The 22359-nt window shown below is 47.1% G+C and overlaps 1 protein-coding gene across 1 annotated transcript in view; it reads left to right on the top strand.

Annotated features, from left to right (window-relative positions):
- The first annotated feature begins 5256 nt into the window (after positions 1–5256).
- LOC122934233 (BTB/POZ domain-containing protein 9-like) overlaps positions 5257–22359 on the top strand; it is a 76661-nt gene continuing 59558 nt past the window's right edge. The window contains exons 1-4 of the mRNA XM_044289547.1: positions 5257–5658; positions 7034–7298; positions 9379–9598; positions 9941–10060. Of these exons, the coding sequence (XP_044145482.1) occupies positions 5275–5658; positions 7034–7298; positions 9379–9598; positions 9941–10060 (989 nt within the window). The 5' untranslated portion in view covers positions 5257–5274. The remainder of the gene's footprint in view (positions 5659–7033; positions 7299–9378; positions 9599–9940; positions 10061–22359) is intronic.

Below are 22359 nucleotides of genomic sequence, written 5' to 3'. Positions count from 1 at the left end.
GTATAGGACATTGAAGTTTATTTTTGCGGAGCCGCTGTACAGAATAACGGATGCGGACGGCACACAGTGTACTGTCTGCATCTTTTCAGGGCCCATGGAAATGAATGGATCCGCAAAATTGCGGAAGGGGTACGGATCCGTACATACGGTCGTGTGAATGGGCCCTAAGATATTTTTCATGAAGCCAGCTGACAGAACAAGAGGTTATATTATTGGCGTAATCACCCAGAACATAGGTGGAGCTCTCCTTGGAGTCAACTTCGAGGGTTAGACGTATTGTAGCAGATGGAGAGAATTGCAAATCAGAGTTGAGGAGATGTGGGCCAGTTTTTGCAGCGAGGATATCCGGATGGCGTCCTGCGTAGACCTGGCTTACAGATAATGTGGAGTGAGAGGAAGGAGATACGAAAGATGAGGGGACGCGTGCACCTTGTGTTTCCACATTTGGTGGATTGAGCCCCAAGGTAGCAGGACTGGGTTGTGTAGGAGAAAGGCTGTCCGGGGGTCAAGGAGTTAAGGAGAAGCCTTTGGTGTCCTATAGACGGAACAGAACATTTGAAAGATAGACTAATAAAAACGGACATTGGGCCTCGAAGGAAGGAAGGACAGACATTCCTTATGACGCCTAAAAAAGGACATTTTCCGTGTTTGAGATGCTGTAATTGTGGGAACATGTTGTAGGTGATGCTTTGCCCCTCCGTATGATGGAGAGATTTACAAGATTAAAGGGTTTCTGCACTTTTTAACTGATGATCTATCCTCTAGATAGATCATCGGCTTCTGATCGGCGGGGTCCGACACCCGGGACCCCCGCCGATTAGCTGTTTGAGAGGCAGCGGTGCTCCAGCAGCGCAGCGGCTTCTCACTGTTACCGCCGGCCCAGTGACGTCACATCTAGTACTACTATAGCGTGGGCGCGGCTAAGCTCTGTCACTTGATGGAGCTTAGCCGCGCCAGGCTAGTTGATACTAGTGGCTGACGTCAGTGGAGCCGCGGTTAAACAGTGAGAAGGCCACGGCGCTGCTGGAGCACCGCTGCCTCTCAACAAGCTGATCGGCGGGGGTCCCGGGTGTCGGACCCCCGCCAATCAGAAGCTGGTGATTCTATCCAGAGGATAGATTATCAGTTAATGAAAGTGCAGAACCCTTTAAAGAGAGATCTGCTATGTGGTATCTGGTCTATATAGGAGAGATCCGCTATGTCTGGTCTGGTCTGTATAGGAGAGATCCGCTATGTCTGGTCTGGTCTGTATAGGAGAGATCGCCTATGTGGTGTCTGGTCTGTATAGGAGAGATCCGCTATGTGGTATCTGGTCTATATAGGAGAGATCCGCTATGTCTGATCTGGTCTATATAGGAGAGATCCGCTATGTCTGGTCTGGTCTGTGTAGGAGAGATCCCCTATGTCTGGTCTGGTCTGTATAGGAGAGATCGCCTATGTGGTGTCTGGTCTGTATAGGAGAGATCCGCTATGTGGTATCTGGTCTATATAGGAGAGATCCGCTATGTCTGATCTGGTCTATATAGGAGAGATCCGCTATGTCTGGTCTGGTCTGTGTAGGAGAGATCACCTATGTGGTGTCTGGTCTGTATAGGAGAGATCCGCTATGGGTGTCTGGTCTGTATAGGAGAGATCCGCTATGTCTGATCTGGTCTGTATAGGAGAGATCCGCTATGGGGTGTCTGGTTTGTATAGGAGAGATCCGCTATGGGGTGTCTGGTTTGTATAGGAGAGATCCGCTATGTGGTGTACATGATACAATGTCCGGTATTCTGGTCTTATAGGAGAGATCCGCTATGTGGTGTACGTCTGTATAGGAGAGATCCGCTAGTGTACGTCTTATAGGGAGATCCGCTATGGGTGTACGGTCTGTATAGGAGAGATCCCTATGCGGTGTACGGTCTGTATAGGAGAGATCCGCTATGGGGTGTCTGGTTTGTATAGGAGAGATCCGCTATGGGGTGTCTGGTTTGTATAGGAGAGATCCGCTATGGGGTGTCTGGTTTGTATAGGAGAGATCCGCTATGGGGTGTCTGGTTTGTATAGGAGAGATCCGCTATGGGGTGTCTGGTCTGTAGAGGAGAGATCCGCTATGTGGTGTACATGATACAATGTCCGTGTAGTCTGGTCTGTATAGGAGAGAGAATCAACAGACGCAATGTACGATCAGAAAGGAATGATGGAGATGCCAATTACCGAAACATTTTAAATTAAAGGGACCTTCTATTTACCAGTCGAGATTTAGGAATTATGACTCTGTGCCCCCACTACGAAGAGGTGGAGACAGAGAGGTGGAGACAGAGAGGGTCTTCTGCGGAAAAAGAGTAGAGATGGCACACGCCTTGATTGAATATGGAGTTTAATGAAAGTCGCCTTTAGGACCCTAGGAGTTCCTGTCCATATATAGTATATAGTATATATATATATATATATATATATATATATATATATTACAGTTTTATGGGGTTTTTTTTTTATACATACAGTACAGACCAAAAGTTTGGACCACACCTTCTCATTCAAAACAGTTTTTCTTTATTTTCATGACTATGACAATTGTAGATTCACACTGAAGGCATCAAAACTATGAATTATCACATGTGGAATTATATACATAACAAAAAAGTGTGAAACAACTGAAAATATGTAATATTCTAGGTTCTTCAAAGTAGCCACCTTTTTTGCTTTGATTACTGCTTTGCACACTGTTGGCATTCTCTTGATGAGCTTCAAGAGGTAGTCACCTGAAATGGTTTTCACTTCACAGGTGTGCCCTGTCAGGTGTAATAAGTGGGATTTCTTGCCTTATAAATGGGGTTGGGACCATCAGTTGCCTTGTGGAGAAGTCAGGTGGATACACAGCTGATAGTCCTACTGAATAGACTGTTAGAATTTGTATTATGGCAAGAAAAAAGCAGCTAAGTAAAAAAAAAAACGAGCGGCCATCATTACTTTAAGAAATGAAGGTCAGTCAGTCCGGAAAATTGGGAAAACTTTGAAAGTGTCCCCAAGTGCAGTCACAAAAACCATCAAGCGCTACAAAGAAACTGGCTCACATGCGGACCGCCCCAGGAAAGGAAGACCAAGAGTCACCTCTGCTGCGGAGGAGAAGTTCATCCGAGTCACCAGCCTCAGAAATCGCAGGTTAACAGCAGCTCAGATCAGAGACCAGGTCAATGCCACCCTGAGGTCTAGCAGCAGACACATCTCTAGAACAACTGTTAGGAGGAGACTGTGTGAATCAGGCCTTCATGGTAGAATATCTGCTAGGAAACCACTGCTAAGGACAGGCAACAAGCAGAAGAGACTTGTTTGGGCTAAAGAACACAAGGAATGGACATTAGACCAGTGGAAATCTGTGCTTTGTCTGATGAGTCCAAATTTGAGATCTTTGGTTCCAACCACCGTGTCTTTGTGCGACGCAGAAAAGGTGAACGGATGGACTCTACATGCCTGGTTCCCACCGTGAAGCATGGAGGAGGAGGTGTGATGTGTGTGTGGGGGGGGGGGGGGGGGGGGGGCTTTGCTGGTGACACTGTTGGGGATTTATTCAAAATTGAAGGCATACTGAACCAGCATGGCTACCACAGCATCTTGCAGCGACATGCTATTCCATCCGGTTTGCGTTTAGTTGGACCATCATTTATTTTTCAACAGGACAATGACCCTCAAACACACCTCCAGGCTGTGTAAGGGCTATTTGACCATGAAGGAGAGTGATGGGGTGCTGCGCCAGATGACCTGGCCTCCACAGTCACCGGACCTGAACCCAATCGAGATGGTTTGGGGTGAGCTGGACCGCAGAGTGAAGGCAAAAGGGCCAACAAGTGCTAAGCATCTCTGGGAACTCCTTCAAGACTGTTGGAAGACCATTTCAGGTGACTACCTCTTGTATCTCATCAAGAGAATGCCAAGAGTGTGCAAAGCAGTAATCAAAGCAAAAGGTGGCTACTTTGAAGAACCTAGAATATGACATATTTTCAGTTGTTTCACACTTTTTTGTTATGTATATAATTCCACATGTGATAAGTCATAGTTTTGATGCCTTCAGTGTGAATCTACAATTTTCATAGTCATGAAAATAAAGAAAACTCTTTGAATGAGAAGGTGCGTCCAAACTTTTGGTCTGTACTGTATATGGATGACGCTGGGGAGAAGACGGATAATTTCTACGGACACAGATGATTGGTGTTAGGATGCTGTAACCTGGATACAAGTATCTTATTGGTGATAATTGGCACAACCCCTTATGGAGGAGGTACAGACGGTCACACCGTGTGAGGCCGAAACGTTGCCCGTTTGCTGTGTTGATCGGGAATAAACACTTGCACAAGGAAGACGCTGGTCACAATCTCGTTTTATTTGTATCCTCAGGACAGGTCATCAGTATCAGATCGGCGGAGGGTCCGACACCCCCACCCATCAGCTGGTTAAAGAGAAGGCCGCGTGCCGTGCGAGAGCAGCCTTCCCTTCATTGCTTACCTGCTCGCCATCGACATCTCAATGGTGATCAGGGGAAATTACATTGACTTCTATGGGACGACTCGTTCCAATACACGTGAATAGGAAGTAGTCGTCCCATTGAAGTAAGTGGGACGCCATACTTGTAATTACACCTGCACACTGCTGCGATGTCAACGGAGAGCAGGTAAACTACGAAGGGAAGGCTGCACAAAGCGCGACCTTCCCGGGTGTCAGACCCCAGCTGATCTGATATGGATGACCTGTCCTGAGGATAGGTCATCAATAGTAAAAAGATGACATCCCCTTTAACAAGGCTTCCTCTGCACATGATAAACAGGGATGCAACTTTATACTTTACTTTGTGTTTTAATTCCTCCTTTGGTCAAGATCTCTGCTCGCTGTTAGTGAATAGAAACATTCTTCATCAGCCTGAATATTACTGATATGTGTTGTACATTGTAACAAACCTTCAGCTCTCTAGGCAGAACTAGGTGTCTTCAGGCTGTTGTCTTGCTTACATTCACAGGATATTTCTTTTCATTGACAGCAAGCAGAGAAATGGAAAACTGAAATGCAAAGTATATTATTGGATGTAGGACAAAGTATGTGAAGGTACATATATGGGGTTGGTGGATATAGGAGGGTCAGAGTATATGGAGGCAGATGTTTGAAGGTTGGTGTACATGGAGGTGGAAATATGGGGGTCGGTGTATGTGGAGGCGGATATGGGGAGGTCGATGTATATGGATGCGGATATATGGGGGTTGAAGTAAGGGGGAGGGTACTGAGGCCTGTGTGATATCTGTGTATATGTGTGGTACATTACACAGGGCGCTGTTATACGGAGGGATGAAGGAGTCTCGTCCGGAGGCGGAGATCACCCTGCAGGACACAAGCCCTGAGGCGTTCGCCATGCTGATGAAGTACATGTACACGGGCCGGGCCAGCCTGCGGGAGGAGCGGGAGGAGGTGCTGCTGGACTTCCTGAGCTTAGCTCACAAATATGGCTTCCCCGAGCTGGAGGACTCCACATCAGAGTACCTGTGCACCATCCTAAAGACCCAGAACGTGTGCATGATCTATGACGTGGCCAGCCTCTACTCCCTGTCCAAACTGTGCTCCACCTGCTGTATGTTTATGGACCGGAACGCGCAGGATGTCCTCTCCAGTGACGGTTTCCTGACCATCTCCAAGGTACTGGCACTGGATGTCACACATCACTGTGTGGGATTCTAGGTTATATATTACATATCAACTGCATAGTGTTCTAGGTTATATGTCACACATCACTGCATAGAGTTCTAGGTTATGTACCAAGGATAACTACATAAGGTTCTAGATTACATGGGACACATCATTGCATAGGTTCTAGGCTACACTTAGTTACATGGTGTTCTAGGTTATATATAATCACATAGGCGTCTCGGCTATTCTCCCCACATAATTACGTAGGGTTCTAGGTTATACATCACCACATAGGGCTCTCGGCTATACTCCCCACATAATTACATAGGGGTTCTAGGTTATACATCACCACATAGGGCTCTCGGCTATTCTCCCCACATAATTACGTAGGGTTCTAGGTTATACATCACCACATAGGGCTCTCGGCTATACTCCCCACATAATTACATAGGGGTTCTAGGTTATACATAACCACATAGGACTCTCGGCTATACTCCCCCACATAATTACATAGGGGTTCTAGGTTATACATCACCACATAATTACATAGGGGTTCTAGGTTATACATCACCACATAGGGCTTTTGGCTATCCTCCCCACATAATTACATAGGGGTTCTAGGTTATACATCACCACATAATTACATAGGGGTTCTAGGTTATACATCACCACATAGGGCTTTTGGCTATCCTCCCCACATAATTACATAGGGGTTCTAGGTTACACATCACCACATAGGGCTCTCGGCTATACTCCCCACATAATTACATAGGGGTTCTAGGTTATACATCACCACATAGGGCTTTTGGCTATCCTCCCCACATAATTACATAGGGGTTCTAGGTTATACATCACCACATAATTACATAGGGGTTCTAGGTTATACATCACCACATAGGGCTTTTGGCTATCCTCCCCACATAATTACATAGGGGTTCTAGGTTATACATCACCACATAATTACATAGGGGTTCTAGGTTATACATCACCACATAATTACATAGGGGTTCTAGGTTATACATCACCACATAGGGCTTTTGGCTATCCTCCCCACATAATTACATAGGGGTTCTAGGTTACACATCACCACATAGGGCTCTCGGCTATACTCCCCACATAATTGCATAGGGTTCTAGGTTAAATGGCACAAATAATTGCATAGGGTTTTAGGTTACACTCATACACCGTACACATATGCACCTGTACATAGGGTTCTAGGTTGCACATTACCACATAGGGCTCTCGATTATATGCCATATGTCACTGCATAGAGTTCCAGGTTATATACTACACATTGCCACACAGGGTTCTAGATAATGTCACATCTCAGAAGTGTTTGCAGGGCTGTGCGTGCGGACCCCTGTAGTGACTGTTCTGTTCCTAGGCTGCGCTCCAGGATATCGTGCGGAGAGACTCGTTTGCCGCCCCCGAGAAGGACATTTTCCAGTCTCTGATGCGCTGGTGCAGACACAACCCCAAAGAGAATCACTCAGAAATCATGGCCTCCGTCCGCCTCCCGCTAATGAGCCTCACGGAACTGCTGAATGTGGTCAGACCGTCCACACTACTCACCCCTGACGCCATCCTGGACGCCATTAAAGTGCGATCTGAGAGCCGCGACATGGACCTCAACTACCGCGGGATGCTAAGTAATAAGATGCTCCCACATAACCCTAAAATAATTGTATCTGAGCTATGACATGTCTTATACTCCAGTCTTATCCTCACCCATGCCACGCCCCCTTTATTTTAGACCTGCCGTGAGCGGGGAAAAGTCGCACATCGCCAGATGTACGAAAACTGGCGTATATCAGATAATAAATGACCCCCTTAATTCTTACACTCCAGTGACAGTCAGAGCTGCAGTCTTTATTCTTTTACTCCAGTCATAACCAGAGCTGCAGTGTTCATTCACACCTACAGTCACATCCAGAGTTGCAACCTTTAGGCCCCTTTCACACGAGCGAGTATTCCGTGCGGGTGCGATGCGTGATGTGAATGCGTTGCACACGCACTGAATCCGGACCCATTCATGTCTATGGTGCTGTGCACATGAGCAGTGATTTTCACGCATCACTTGTGCGTTGCGTGAAAATTGCAGCATGCTCTATATTCTGCGTTTTTTACGCAACGCAGGCCCCTTAGAAGTGAATGGGGCCGCGTGAAAATCACAAGCAAGTGCGGATGTGGTGCGATTTTCACGCATGGTTGCTAGGAGACGGTCGGGATGGGGACCCGATCTGTATTATTTTCCCTTATAACATGGTTATAAGGGAAAATAATAGCATTCTGAATACAGAATGCAAAGAAAAATAATAATAATTAACTCACCGAGTCCACTTGATCGCGTAGTTGCGTCTCTCTGTCTTCTGTAATGTTGAGCTGCTGGCTAAGGACCTGTGGTGACGTCACATCACATGGTCCAATCACATGGTCCCTCACCATGGTGAAGAACCATGTGATGAGCACAGTGACGTCATCAAAGGTCCTATTCCTGTGCACAGAAAAGAAGAAGACAGAAGAGATGCCGTCTGCGCGATTAAGTGGATTAAGGTGAGTTAAATTATTATTATTTTTTAACCCCTCCAGCGCTATTGTACTATAGATTCTTTATTCAGAATGCTATTATTTTCCCTTATAACCATGTTATAAGGGAAAATAATACAATCTACAGAACACCGATCCCAAGCCCGAACTTCTGTGAAGAAGTTCGGATTTGGGTACTAAACATGACGATTTTTCTCACGCGCATGCAAAACGCATTACAATGTTTTGCACTCGCACGGAAAAATTGTGCATTTTCCCGCAACGCACCCGCATCTTATCCGAGCAAAAAAACATGACTAAGAGGCCTTAGTTTTACTCGCCTGTTACATCCAGGGTTGCAGTCATTCTTCATATACTCCAGTTACGTCCAGAGCTGCGCTTACATTTCTCATCCAGTGCCTCATTCCAGTATATTCCAGAGCTGCCTCTGCGTGTTGCTCTCATATATTGTAAACTCCAGTCACATTCAAAGCTGCTTTCACAGTTAGTTCCAGATGCATTCAGAACCTCATTTACTGTTTTTATATTGCAGTCACATCTAGAGCTGCATCTAAAATTCTATGGTGCAATTCACACCCAGAGCTGAATTCATAATTCAGATTTCTGCTGCTTGCTTCTGTCACACTAACCGACACTCAGCAGCATCGCCAGGTTCCCATGTTGTCTGATGGGTGGGGGTCCGATCGCTGGGACCCCCACTCATTATGAGGACTGGGGTGCTGTGTCCCTTGTATGAATGGAGCAGCATTTGGTCCGGATGCGTTCGGTGAAACTAGCACCATTTTGCACGCAAGTTCAGTCAGTTTTGTCTGCGATTGCGTTCAGTTTTTTCCGCGCGGGTGCAAGGGCTTCTCTGGCCCAGGGCTGCGCGAAAAAACGCAGAATATAGAATGTGCTGCGATTTTCACGCAACGCAGGACTGATACGTGAAATAAAACGCTCATGTACACAGACCCATTGAAATGAATGGGTCAGGATTCCGTGCGGGGGCTATGCGTTCACGTCACACATTGGACCCGCGCGTAAAACTCACTCGTGTGAAGGGTTAATCTTGGCACAGCTCCTTTAAGTTCTGAGTGCAGCTCTGGGTGTGAGTGGAGTATAAGTAGGTTCTGCACAGGGATGAGCTGAGTTATTATACTGCTCTGCACCTTTTATAACCTGCTTTGTCCCCTCCCCCAGTCCCGGAGGAGAATATCGCTACCATGAAGTTTGGGGCACAGGTGGTGAAGGGGGAGCTGAAGTCGGCTCTGCTAGATGGCGACACCCAAAACTACGACTTGGATCACGGATTTTCTCGGCACCCGATCGAGGATGACTGCCGCTCCGGCCTGGAGGTGAAGCTGGGGCAGCCGTCCATCATTAACCACATCCGTCTGCTCCTCTGGGATCGGGACAGCCGGTACGTCCATTACCGGGGCACCGCCCCATACTGGTCACCAGCGGGCATGGGCGCAGTGTTGGAGATGGATTGGGAAATCGCTTACATTACAATTCCTTTTATATAGCCTTATCATTACAATTCCTCCTCTGGAGGAAGCGCAGAAGATAACGTAGAATTTCATTATGATGCTTCCTGGTCCACAAATACAATGCCAGACTTCAGTAAGGACTGACACACAAGCAGCATAGTAGAAAAGGGGAATCACCAGGATGTATAGCAGTGCACTAGGGCACGACTTACCCCTCCAGGCCCTTACGTATAGTCTGAACATGCCTATAACTCGCCATTTGTCGTACGCAGGTCCTACTCCTACTACATCGAGGTGTCCATGGATGAGCTGGACTGGATCCGAGTCATTGACCACGCCCAGTTTTTCTGCCGCTCCTGGCAGAAGCTCTACTTCCCGGCTCGGGTATGCAGGTAAGTCCAGCTCTGGTGTACGTTGTGTCCATGTAGTGGGCGTGTAAAAGGGAACTCTCCCGTCATGAGCCCCCGAAATATGCAAAGCGGAACTGACCCGCGGTCATCCTAGAACCGTATGGATCAGTTATACCACCAGGTACAGGCAGATGATGGGGGTGCTAGCACTGACCCTATATACTCCGGTATATAAACACAACACCCGCCCTAAACGGGGTCACCCCGTCCAGAAACCATCGCTGTTATGTGAGGAGCGGCCATCAATATGAAAGTCTCCGGAAGCCTCTTGAATAAAGCCGTTCTGTGCGACGACACGTTTCACCTTCTCTGCGGCGTCTTTAGGAGTGAAGGGGTTAATGTATGGACGACCTGTACTGCTGGGCGTAATAATAAACGTCTCCTAACCAACCTCTCGCTGTGCCGATAATTCCCAGCGCCGATCGTAGGCCTTCCTCCGACTGCTACAGGCATGAGCAATACTGGTGTATCACAGGATCAGTAATGTATGTACACAGTGACTGCACCAGCAGAATAGTGAGTGCAGCTCTGGAGTATAATACAGGCTGTAACTCAGGTTCAGTACAGGATAAGTAATGTATGTACACAGTGACTGCACCAGCAGAATAGTGAGTGCAGCTCTGAAGTATAATACAGGATGGAACTCTGGATCAGTACAGGATCAGTAATGTATGTACACAGTGACTGCACCAGCAGAATAGTGAGTGCAGCTCTGGAGTGTAATGCAAAATGTAACTCAGGATCAGTACAGGATGAGTAATGTATGTATTTAATGACTGCACCAACAGAATAGTGAGTGCAGCTCTGGAGTATAATACAGGATGCAACTCAGGATCAGCACAGGATAAGTAATGTATGTACACAGTAACTGCACCAGCAGAATAGTGAGTGCAGCTCTGGAGTATAATGCAGGATGTAACTCAGGATCAGTACAGGATAAGTAATGTATGTACACAGTGACTGCACCAGCAGAATAGTGAGTGCAGCTCTGGAGTATAATACAGGCTGTAACTCAGGTTCAGTACAGGATAAGTAATGTATGTACACAGTGACTGCACCAGCAGAATAGTGAGTGCAGCTCTGAAGTATAATACAGGATGGAACTCTGGATCAGTACAGGATCAGTAATGTATGTACACAGTGACTGCACCAGCAGAATAGTGAGTGCAGCTCTGGAGTATAATACAGGATGTAACTCAGGATCAGTACAGGATAAGTAATGTAATGTACACAGTGACTGCACCAGCAGAATAGTGAGTGCAGCTCTGGAGTATAATACAGGATGTAACTCGGGATCAGTACAGGATCAGTAATGTATGTACACAGTGACTGCACCAGCAGAATAGTGAGTACAGCTCTGGAGTATAATACAGGATGTAACTCAGGATCAGTACAGGATAAGTAATGTATGTACACAGTGACTGCACCAGCAGAATAGTGAGTGCAGCTCTGGAGTATAATACAGGATGTAACCCAGGATCAGTACAGGATAAGTAATGTATGTACACAGTGACTGCACCAGCAGAATAGTGAGTACAGCTCTGGAGTATAATACAGGATGTAACTCGGGATCAGTACAGGATCAGTAATGTATGTACACAGTGACTGCCCCAGCAGAATAGTGAGTGCAGCTCTGGAGTATAATACAGGATGTAACTCGGGATCAGTACAGGATAAGTAATGTAATGTACACAGTGACTGCACCAGCAGAATAGTGAGTGCAGCTCTGGAGTATAATACAGGATGTAACTCGGGATCAGTACAGGATAAGTAATGTATGTACACAGTGACTGCACCAGCAGAATAGTGAGTGCAGCTCTGGAGTATAATACAGGATGTAACTCAGGATCAGTACAGGATCAGTAATGTATGTACACAGTGACTCCACCAGCAGAATAGTGAGTGCAGCTCTGGGGTATAATACAGGATGTAACTCAGGATCAGTATATAAGTAATGTATGTACACAGTGACTGCACCAGCAGAATAGTGAGTGCAGCTCTGGGGTATAATACAGGATGTAACTCAGGATCAGTATATAAGTAATGTATGTACACAGTGACTGCACCAGCAGAATAGTGAGTGCAGCTCTGGGGTATAATACAGGATGTAACTCAGGATCAGTATATAAGTAATGTATGTACACAGTGACTGCACCAGCAGAATAGTGAGTGCAGCTCTGGAGTATAATGCAGGATGTAACTCAGGATCAGTACAGGATAAGTAATGTATGTACACAGTGACTGCACCAGCAGAATAGTGAGTGCAGCTCTGGAGTATAATACAGGATGTAACTCAGGATCAGTAATGTATGTACACAGTGACTGCACCAGCAGAATAGTGAGTGCAGCTCTGGAGTATAATACAGGATGTAACTCAGGATCAGTAATGTATGTACACAGTGACTGCACCAGCAGAATAGTGAGTGCAGCTCTGGAGTATAATACAGGATGTAACTCAGGATCAGTACAGGATCAGTAATGTATGTACACAGTGACTCCACCAGCAGAATAGTGAGTGCAGCTCTGGGGTATAATACAGGATGTAACTCAGGATCAGTACAGGATAAGTAATGTATGTACACAGTGACTGCACCAGCAGAATAGTGAGTGCAGCTCTGGAGTATAATACAGGATGTAACTCAGGATCAGTACAGGATAAGTAATGAATGTACTGTGGGGATTGGCTCTGGTAGTTAGGAGTAGCGTATGCATTAGAGTTCTTGAATCAAACAGTGGTGTTTAGTCACACATTGGTGTATCACAAAACGCAGGAGGCTTGGTGTTTGTTCACACACAAGGAAAGTCCATAAACAATAAGTCACCTTTTCTCCTGGGTGTTAATTCACACCCTGTTAGCCGTTCAGCCTCATCAAGTCCATAGGCGGCCTGTTCGCCTTTACGCTGGGTTCAGACCTGAGCGTTTTACAGAGCGTTCCTACGCGCTGTAAAACGCTCCACAGACAAGAACCAATGATTCCCTATGGGAATGGTTCTCACCTGAGCGTTTTACAGCGCGTACGATCGCGCTGTAAAACGCCCGACGCCCCAAGAAGTACAGGAGCTTCTTTGGGGCGTCTTGTCGCGCGTTCCTGTACATAGACTTCAGCGGGAACGCGCGACAATGGGCGTTCGCTTGTCTCTGTATGCGCGATTGCAAACGCCTGCACAATCGCGCTTACAGAGCGTACGTTCAGTACGCTCAGGTCTGAACCCAGCCTTAGAGGGGCCTGAGTCCTCCAGCCCGGCTCAGCCCTCAGTTCACAGCACACAGACTCCTGAGCTCCACTGTCAGAGGGAGGTACATCCACCACACATGGCAGTGCTGGCTGGTTTTTATGCCTGGCAAAACCCGGCCTGGAACATGGGGAGTAGTCGCCCATCCAGCACTTTGACTACTCCCAGTAAGAGCCGTCCCGGATCAGCTATAACAGCCATGCTAAATCTCATGGTGTCAATTAGCAATAGCTGCTGTTGACACAAAACACTGGCTCTTACTTCACCGAGGTCAGGAACGTCGGTGACGCATACCTTCCATCCACGATGATTCCAGGTACTTTCTTACATTACCCCCCCCCCACCCCACCTTTGTTCAACCCTGAGGGGGTGAACACCTGCTATACAGTATACCCGGGACAGGGCATCCGCGTTTCCCTGCTCTGTGTTCTATTTAAAGTTCTGTAAGGACAGGAACCACCGGGTGACCCGGGCATTTCTCACTTTGGCCTGGCTCATCCACTTGAGAGTTGAGTGATAGGTCACCAGGTGGAACTTTCTCCCCAACAGGTAGTAGCGGAGAGACTTGAGTGCCCACTTGATGGCCACGCACTCTCTCTCCACTATACTGTACCGGGTCTCGGCTGGGGTGAGCTTGCGGCTAAGGAATACAATGGGATGCTCCTCCCCATTGACTTCCTGAGACAGTAGAGCACCGAGGCCTACTTCGGAGGCATCGGTCTGTACTATAAACTCCCTATTGAAGTCGGGCGTCACCAAAACCAGGGACCCGCACAGGGCCGACTTCAAAGTGGAAAAAGCCTCTTCCGCCCGATCATCCCAGTGAACCATCACTGATTTTCATCCCTTCAAGAGTCCTGTCAAGGGCGCGGCTAGAGTAGCAAAGTGGGGAACAAACCTCATATAATAGCCCACCATTCCCAGGAATGACTTTATTTCCCTAGAGGTGACAGGTCGGGGCCAATTCCGTATGGCCTCTATTTTGTTCAGGGGTTTAATGACTCCGTGCCCAATGACACACCCCAGGTACTTAGTCGTCTCTAACCCTATCGCACATTTCTTTGGGTCAGCGGTCAGTCCAGCTTTCCCAGTCGGTACTGTGGATGACAATATCGTCCAGGTAAGCTGAAGCATACCGATGATGTGGACAAAGCACGATGTCCATTAGCATTTAGAAAGTGGTGGGGGCGCCATGCAGACCAAAGGGCAACACCTTGTACTGGTACAGCCCCTCAGGTGTGATGAAGGCCGTTTTCTCTTTGGCAGCCTCCGTTAAGAGCACCTACCAGTACCCTTTGGTGAGGTCCAAAACAGAAAAATACCGGGCTTGTCCTAACCTCTCAATCAGCTCGTCTACCCGGGGCATGGGATACGCATCGAACTTAGATACCTCGTTTAATTTTCGAAAATCTTTACAAAACCGCAATGTCCCGTCCGGTTTTCAGTATCAATACTATAGGACTGGCCCACTCACTTCTAGACTCCTCGATGACGTCTAGTTGCAGCATTAGTTGCACCTCCTCCGATATGGCTTGTCACCGAGCCTCGGGCACCCGGTATGGTTTCAACCGGATTTTGGCCTGAGGCTCAGTGACAATGTCATGCTGGATTATGGAAGTGCGTCAAGGGAGGTCCGCGAACACATCTGTGATCCTGCTGATGAACTCCCTGGCCTCCTGAGTCTGTTTAGAGGAGAGGCTGTCGGCAAGCTTCACTGTGGCAGCCACTTCCCTTACATCAGACTGAGGGTCCGGAACCTCTCCCCCCTAGAAAACCCGGCCACGGGCTGTGGTCAGTACTGGTTTCCCTATCTTTCCACGAGTAAATTCACATGGTAAACCTGCTTCCGCCGCCCTGGCTGGTGTACCTTGTAGTTTACTTCTCCAACATTTTCTAGTACCTCGTAGGGCCCCTGCCACCTAGCCAGTAACTTACTGTCCACTGTCGGTACCAGAACCAAAACCCGATCTCCCGGGTTAAAGATCCGGACCCGAGCCTGCCGATTATAGACCCGACATTGAGCTCGCTGAGTTGCCTCTATATGTTTCTTTTACCAGCGGCAACACGGTTTCCATACGTGCCTGCGTAACATATTCAACAACACTTTTATATAGTGTGGGTTGTTGCTCCCACTCCTCTTTGGCTATGTCCAACAGACCACGTGGATGTCGGCCATATAGAAGTTCGAAGGACGAGAACCCAGTAGAGGCCTGGGCACTTCTCGCACTGCGAACATAAGATTGGGGAGAAGGAGGTCCCAGTCCTTTCCACCCTTAGCTACTACTCGTTTTAACGTTTGATTAAACCTTTCTACTAGGCCGTCAGTTTGCGGGTGATAGACGGATGTCCGTATCTGTTTGATATTCAGCAACTTACAGAGCTCCCGCATGACCTTGGACATAAAAGGAGTCCCCTGGTCAGTCAGAACCTCTTTAGGTAGTCCTACTCTGGAAAACATCTCCATTAACTCTTTTGCTATGAGTTTGGCCGAGGTATGTCATAGTGGCACCGCCTCCAGGTACTGAGTGGCGTAGTCCAGGACGACCAAGATGTGTTGGTACCCCCTGGCGGACTTCGGTACTGGGCCTACGAGATCCATAGAGATTCTCTTAAATGGTACCTCGATAATCGGGAGGAGCCCTAAGGGACTGCGGAACAGGTGCTGGGGGCTAGTGGTTTGACAGGTCGGGCAAGACTTTCAAAAGTCATCCACCTCTTTAAAGACACTGAGCCAGTAAAACCGTTGTAGTATCCGGTCCTGTGTCTTCTGCAGTCCCAGATGACCCCCGAAAACATGTTGGTGGGCTAACTCTAACACAAGTTTTCGATAAGCCCGGGGCACCACCACCTGTTCAACAGGTTCACCCCACAGCTGGTTTACCCGATATAGCATATTCTGGTTGACCAAAAAAAGGGGGAAACGTCGACTCGGCCCCAGGTTGTTGGGATACACCATCAAGTAATACCACATTCTCCCAGGCCCGGGAAAGGGTTGGGTCTCGGCGTTGGGCTGTACTGAGATTCTCCCCGGAGACGTTGAGATCTGCCAACCCAGGACCCCGTGGCAACTCCTCCACGTCTCCCACCATTACCCCACGCAGGGTTGTCTCCCCCGCTTCCAACTAAGTGGCGATCACCCCTACCGCTGGTCCTTCGGCCTCAAGGTTCTGGCCGTCCCCCTGAACAAGGCCAATCTCCTGGGCTTATTCCTGTCTCAGGGGTATCCTAAACTCTCACAACCGGCCATGGGGCAGGGAAACCTGGAAAGTATCTCCCTATTATGAGTTCATAGTGGAGATTTGTGGTGACTGCCACTTCGTGGGTCCACCTGCCGGCCATGTGGTTAGAGACACCAGCGCAGTGGGATAGTATTTCAAGTCTCCATGAATGCACATGACCCCAACTTTCCGGCCAGTGTACTCAGTGGATCGCACCAGGGTAGCCCTTACCAGGGTCACCAAGATCCCTGAGTCCAGCAGAGCCTCCGCTTGAGTGTTTCCACTTCCTGGTCTAGAGCCTCCGGGGTACCTGTGGCACACCGTTTCCTAGCATATAGCGATTGTCGGTAACCACAATTAGTGTCTATGGGCTCCACCAGATGAGGACACTCAGCCCTGGTGTGGCCAGGTTCCTGACACCACCAGCAGATTAACTGGGTCCGGCCCATAGGGGGAACCTCCTGGGGGGGTTTCATTGGCTCATACCGGTGGGCCTGCAGTGGGGAGTTCTGAATTTTGCCTGCCCTCCTCCCAAAAGAACCCCTCTTGAGATTCTTGGTGGCCTCATAGTGTTCCACCAGGTCGACCATTTCCAAGAGATGCCTTGCTGATCCAGTGCTGGAGAGGGGGTGGCAGCACCCTCCAGAATATGTCAGCCAATAGTCTATCCAGCATAGCCAGTGGATTCAGCACATCAGGCTGTAGCCACTTTTGCAAAAGGTGGAGTAAGTCATAATATTGGGGTCTCGTGGGCTCAGCCGGCTTAAACCCCCCACTGATGTACCCGCTGGGCCCGAATGAACACGTTCACCCCAATTCTTGCTAAAATCTCACCCTTTACCTTCGGGTAGTCGGTCGCTTGATTGTCTGGCAAGTCGAAATACACCTGCTGGGCATCGGAGGCCAGGAAAGGAGCGACGACCTCAGCCCACTGGTCTCGGGCAGCTTTTCCCTGGTGGCAACTTTCTCGTACATCGCCAGGTAGGTTTCGATGTCGTCTGCGGGGGTCATCTTAGGGATCGCTGCACGGACTTATTTCCGGGCATCGTGGACGCTTGGGGTTGCTCCTGCTGTCTGCAAAGCCATCATGTGCTGTAGCAGCAACTGGTTGGTCTCTTGCTGCTGCTTATCGGCCTCCATGGGGGCCTTCAGAACAGCCACAGCATTTTGTCATGGGGCACGGGTTGAAATACACCTGGTTTGATGTACGATATACAACTGTGCCCAAAAATGCAACCCCAAAAATATATCAGCGTTTATGCCATCCTCACTGCGCGTGCCCGCATCCTCCACCAATTGTTGGTATTTACTCTGGTAGTTAGGACAAGCGGACGGAGTATAGAGGCAAAAACAAGTTCTTGAATCAAACAGCGGTGTTTGTTCACACACAAGGAAAGACCATAAACAATAAAAGTCACCTCTTCTCCTGCGTGTTAATTCACACCCTGTTAGCAGTTCAGCCTCATCAAGTCCATAGGCGGCCTGTTCGCCTTTAGAGGGGCCTGAGTCCTCCAGCCCAGTTTAGACCTCAAATCCCAGCTCAGCCCTCAGTTCACAGCACACAGCTCTGGAGTATAATACAGGATGTAACTCAGGATCAGTACAGGATAAGTAATGTATGTACACAGTGACTGCACCAGCAGAATAGTGAGTGCAGCTCTGGAGTATAATGTAGGATGTAACTCAGGATCAGTACAGGATAAGTAATGTATGTACACAGTGACTGCACCAGCAGAATAGTGAGTGCAGCTCTGGAGTATAATACAGGATGTAACTCAGGATCAGTACAGGATAAGTAATGTATGTACACAGTGACTGCACCAGCAGAATAGTGAGTGCAGCTCTGGAGTATAATACAGGATGTAACTCAGGATCAGTACAGGATAAGTAATGTATGTACACAGTGACTGCACCAGCAGAATAGTGAGTGCAGCTCTGGAGTATAATACAGGATGTAACTCAGGATCAGTACAGGATAAGTAATGTATGTACACAGTGACTGCACCAGCAGAATAGTGAGTGCAGCTCTGGAGTATAATACAGGATGTAACTCAGGATCAGTACAGGATAAGTAATGTATGTACACAGTGACTGCACCAGCAGAATAGTGAGTGCAGCTCTGGAGTATAATACAGGATGTAACTCAGGATCAGTACAGGATAAGTAATGTATGTACACAGTGACTGCACCAGCAGAATAGTGAGTGCAGCTCTGGAGTATTATACAGGATGTAATTCAGGATCAGTACAGGATAAGTAATGTATGTACACAGTGACTGCACCAGCAGAATAGTGAGTGCAGCTCTGGAGTATAATACAGGATGTAACTCAGGATCAGTACAGGATAAGTAATGTATGTACACAGTGACTGCACCAGCAGAATAGTGAGTGCAGCTCTGGAGTATAATACAGGATGTAACTCAGGATCAGTACAGGATAAGTAATGTATGTACACAGTGACTGCACCAGCAGAATAGTGAGTGCAGCTCTGGAGTATTATACAGGATGTAATTCAGGATCAGTACAGGATAAGTAATGTATGTACACAGTGACTGCACCAGCAGAATAGTGAGTGCAGCTCTGGAGTATAATACAGGATGTAACTCAGGATCAGTACAGGATAAGTAATGTATGTACACAGTGACTGCACCAGCAGAATAGTGAGTGCAGCTCTGGAGTATAATACAGGAGGTAACTCAGGATCAGTACAGGATAAGTAATGTATGTACACAGTGACTGCACCAGCAGAATAGTGAGTGCAGCTCTGGAGTATAATACAGGATGTAACTCAGGATCAGTACAGGATAAGTAATGTATGTACACAGTGACTGCACCAGCAGAATAGTGAGTGCAGCTCTGGAGTATAATACAGGAGGTAACTCAGGATCAGTACAGGATAAGTAATGTATGTACACAGTGACTGCACCAGCAGAATAGTGAGTGCAGCTCTGGAGTATAATACAGCATGTAACTCAGGATCAGTACAGGATAAGTAATGTATGTACACAGTGACTGCACCAGCAGAATAGTGAGTGCAGCTCTGGAGTATAATACAGGATGTAACGCAGGATCAGTACAGGATAAGTAATGTATGTACACAGTGACTGCACCAGCAGAATAGTGAGTGCAGCTCTGGAGTATAATACAGGATGTAACTCAGGATCAGTACAGGATAAGTAATGTATGTACAGAGTGACTCCACCAGCAGAATAGTGAGTGCAGCTCTGGAGTATAGTACAGGATGTAACTCAGGATCAGTACAGGATAAGTAATGTATGTACACAGTGACTGCACCAGCAGAATAGTGAGTGCAGCTCTGGAGTATAATACAGGATGTAACTCCGGATCAGTACAGGATAAGTAATGTATGTACACAGTGACTGCACCAGCAGAATAGTGAGTGCAGCTCTGGAGTATAATACAGGATGTAACTCAGGATCAGTACAGGATAAGTAATGTATGTGCACAGTGACTGCACCAGCAGAATAGTGAGTGCAGCTCTGGAGTATAATACAGGATGTAACCCAGGATCAGTACAGGATAAGTAATGTATGTACACAGTGACTGCACCAGCAGAATAGTGAGTGCAGCTCTGGAGTATAACACAGGATGTAACTCAGGATCAGTACAGGATAAGTAATGTATGTACACAGTGACTGCACCAGCAGAATAGTGAGTGCAGCTCTGGAGTATTATACAGGATGTAACTCAGGATCAGTACAGGATAAGTAATGTATGTACACAGTGACTCCACCAGCAGAATAGTGAGTGCAGCTCTGGAGTATTATACAGGATGTAACTCAGGATCAGTACAGGATAAGTAATGTATGTACACAGTGACTGCACTAGCAGAATAGTGAGTGCAGCTCTGGAGTATAATACAGGATGTAACTCAGGATCAGTACAGGATAAGTAATGTATGTACACAGTGACTGCACTAACAGAATAGTGAGTGCAGCTCTGGAGTATAATACAGGATGTAACTCAGGATCAGTACAGGATAAGTAATGTATGTACACAGTGACTGCACCAGCAGAATAGTGAGTGCAGCTCTGGAGTATAATACAGGATGTAACTCAGGATCAGTACAGGATAAGTAATGTATGTACACAGTGACTGCACCAGCAGAATAGCGAGTGCAGCTCTGGAGTATAATACAGGATGTAACTCAGGATCAGTACAGGATAAGTAATGTATGTACACAGTGACTGCACCAGCAGAATAGTGAGTGCAGCTCTGGAGTATAATACAGGATGTAACTCAGGATCAGTACAGGATAAGTAATGTATGTACACAGTGACTGCACCAGCAGAACAGTGAGTGCAGCTCTGTAGTATAATACAGGATGTAACTCAGGATCAGTACAGGATAAGTAATGTATGTACACAGTGACTGCACCAGCAGAATAGTGAGTGCAGCTCCGGAGTATAATACAGGATATAGTGGATTTATATATCGACTCTATTGTTCTAGTCGGTGTCTAGTGTTGTGGATTTTGCTGCGGTTCCTGAAGCTTGTGATTTGCTCTTATATACAGTTGTATACATAAGATTGTATATTAACCTTTATGAGTGCAGCCATCTTCAGTTTGGCCGTGCTGTCACCACTCTTGGGTCATGTGAAGCGTTTTTGGATTTTTCTCTGGTATTTTTTAATCTGTCATTAGAAGATGTTTCTGCCTCCTGGTGCTGCCTTTTTGCTCCTGTCTTTGTGCTGGATTTCTCCTCTCGCCGTCCTCCTGTTCTCGCTGGAGGAGATGTTAATTGCATCTGTTGTTTGCACTTGTTACATAATGTGATTTTCGCAGGCACCGGCCGCTCACTTCCTTATAATAAGCTTCCTGTACTGTAAACTGTCGCTACTAATTGGGATGTAGCTGCTAATACAGGTGCAGTGTGCAGAGTGTCCACATGGTGGCAGTGTTGTCCTTGCCATCATCCGCTCAGTGGATATTGGGGAAAGTCACGGCCGGTGTTATTTGCTTTATTTGTTTCTGGTTTGATAGATAGAGGCCTAGAATAGAACAGAAGAGCTGACACACGGCCCGCGATGATCTCTATCAGCCTGAAAAGTCTCATTTTTATCTCAGTTTAAAGCAGGTGATTTAAAGGGAACCTGTGACCATCAAATTGAGGTGCAGGAGGAGCTGAGCAGATTGATGTATAGGTTTATGGGAAATTATTAGGGTACGGTAATTAAAACTTGTATTTTATTCATTTTGATACCTGCTTTTCACACTTAGGACTACCCACTAGATTCTTATCAGTGACAGACATCCTTCAGAGCTGCACTCACTATTCTGCTGGTGCAGTCACTGAGTACATACATTACTTATCCTGTGCTGATCCTGAGTTACATCCTGTATTATACTCCAGAGCTGCACTCACTATTCTGCTGGTGTAGTCACTGTGTACATACATTACTTATCCTGTGCTGATCCTGAGTTACATCCTGTATTATACTGCAGAGCTGCGCTCACTATTCTGCTGGTGCAGTCACTGTGTACATACATTACTTATCCTGTACTGATCCTGAGTTACATCCTGTATTATACTCCAGAGCTGCACTCACTATTCTGCTGGTGCATTCACTGTGTACATACATTACTTATCCTGTACTGATCCCGAGTTACATCCTGTATTATACTCCAGAGCTGCACTCACTATTCTGCTGGTGCAGTCACTGTGTACATACATTACTTATCCTGTACTGATCCTGAGTTACATCCTGTATTATACCCCAGAGCTGCACTCACTATTCTGCTGGTGCAGTCACTGTGTACATACATTACTTATCCTGTACTGATCCTGAGTTACATCCTGTATTATAC

Source organism: Bufo gargarizans, chromosome 4 (assembly GCF_014858855.1).
Source record: "Bufo gargarizans isolate SCDJY-AF-19 chromosome 4, ASM1485885v1, whole genome shotgun sequence".
NCBI classification, from domain to species: domain Eukaryota; kingdom Metazoa; phylum Chordata; class Amphibia; order Anura; family Bufonidae; genus Bufo; species Bufo gargarizans.
The sequence above is the reverse complement of the archived record's forward strand: the minus strand, read 5'-3'. Positions and strand labels throughout refer to the sequence as shown.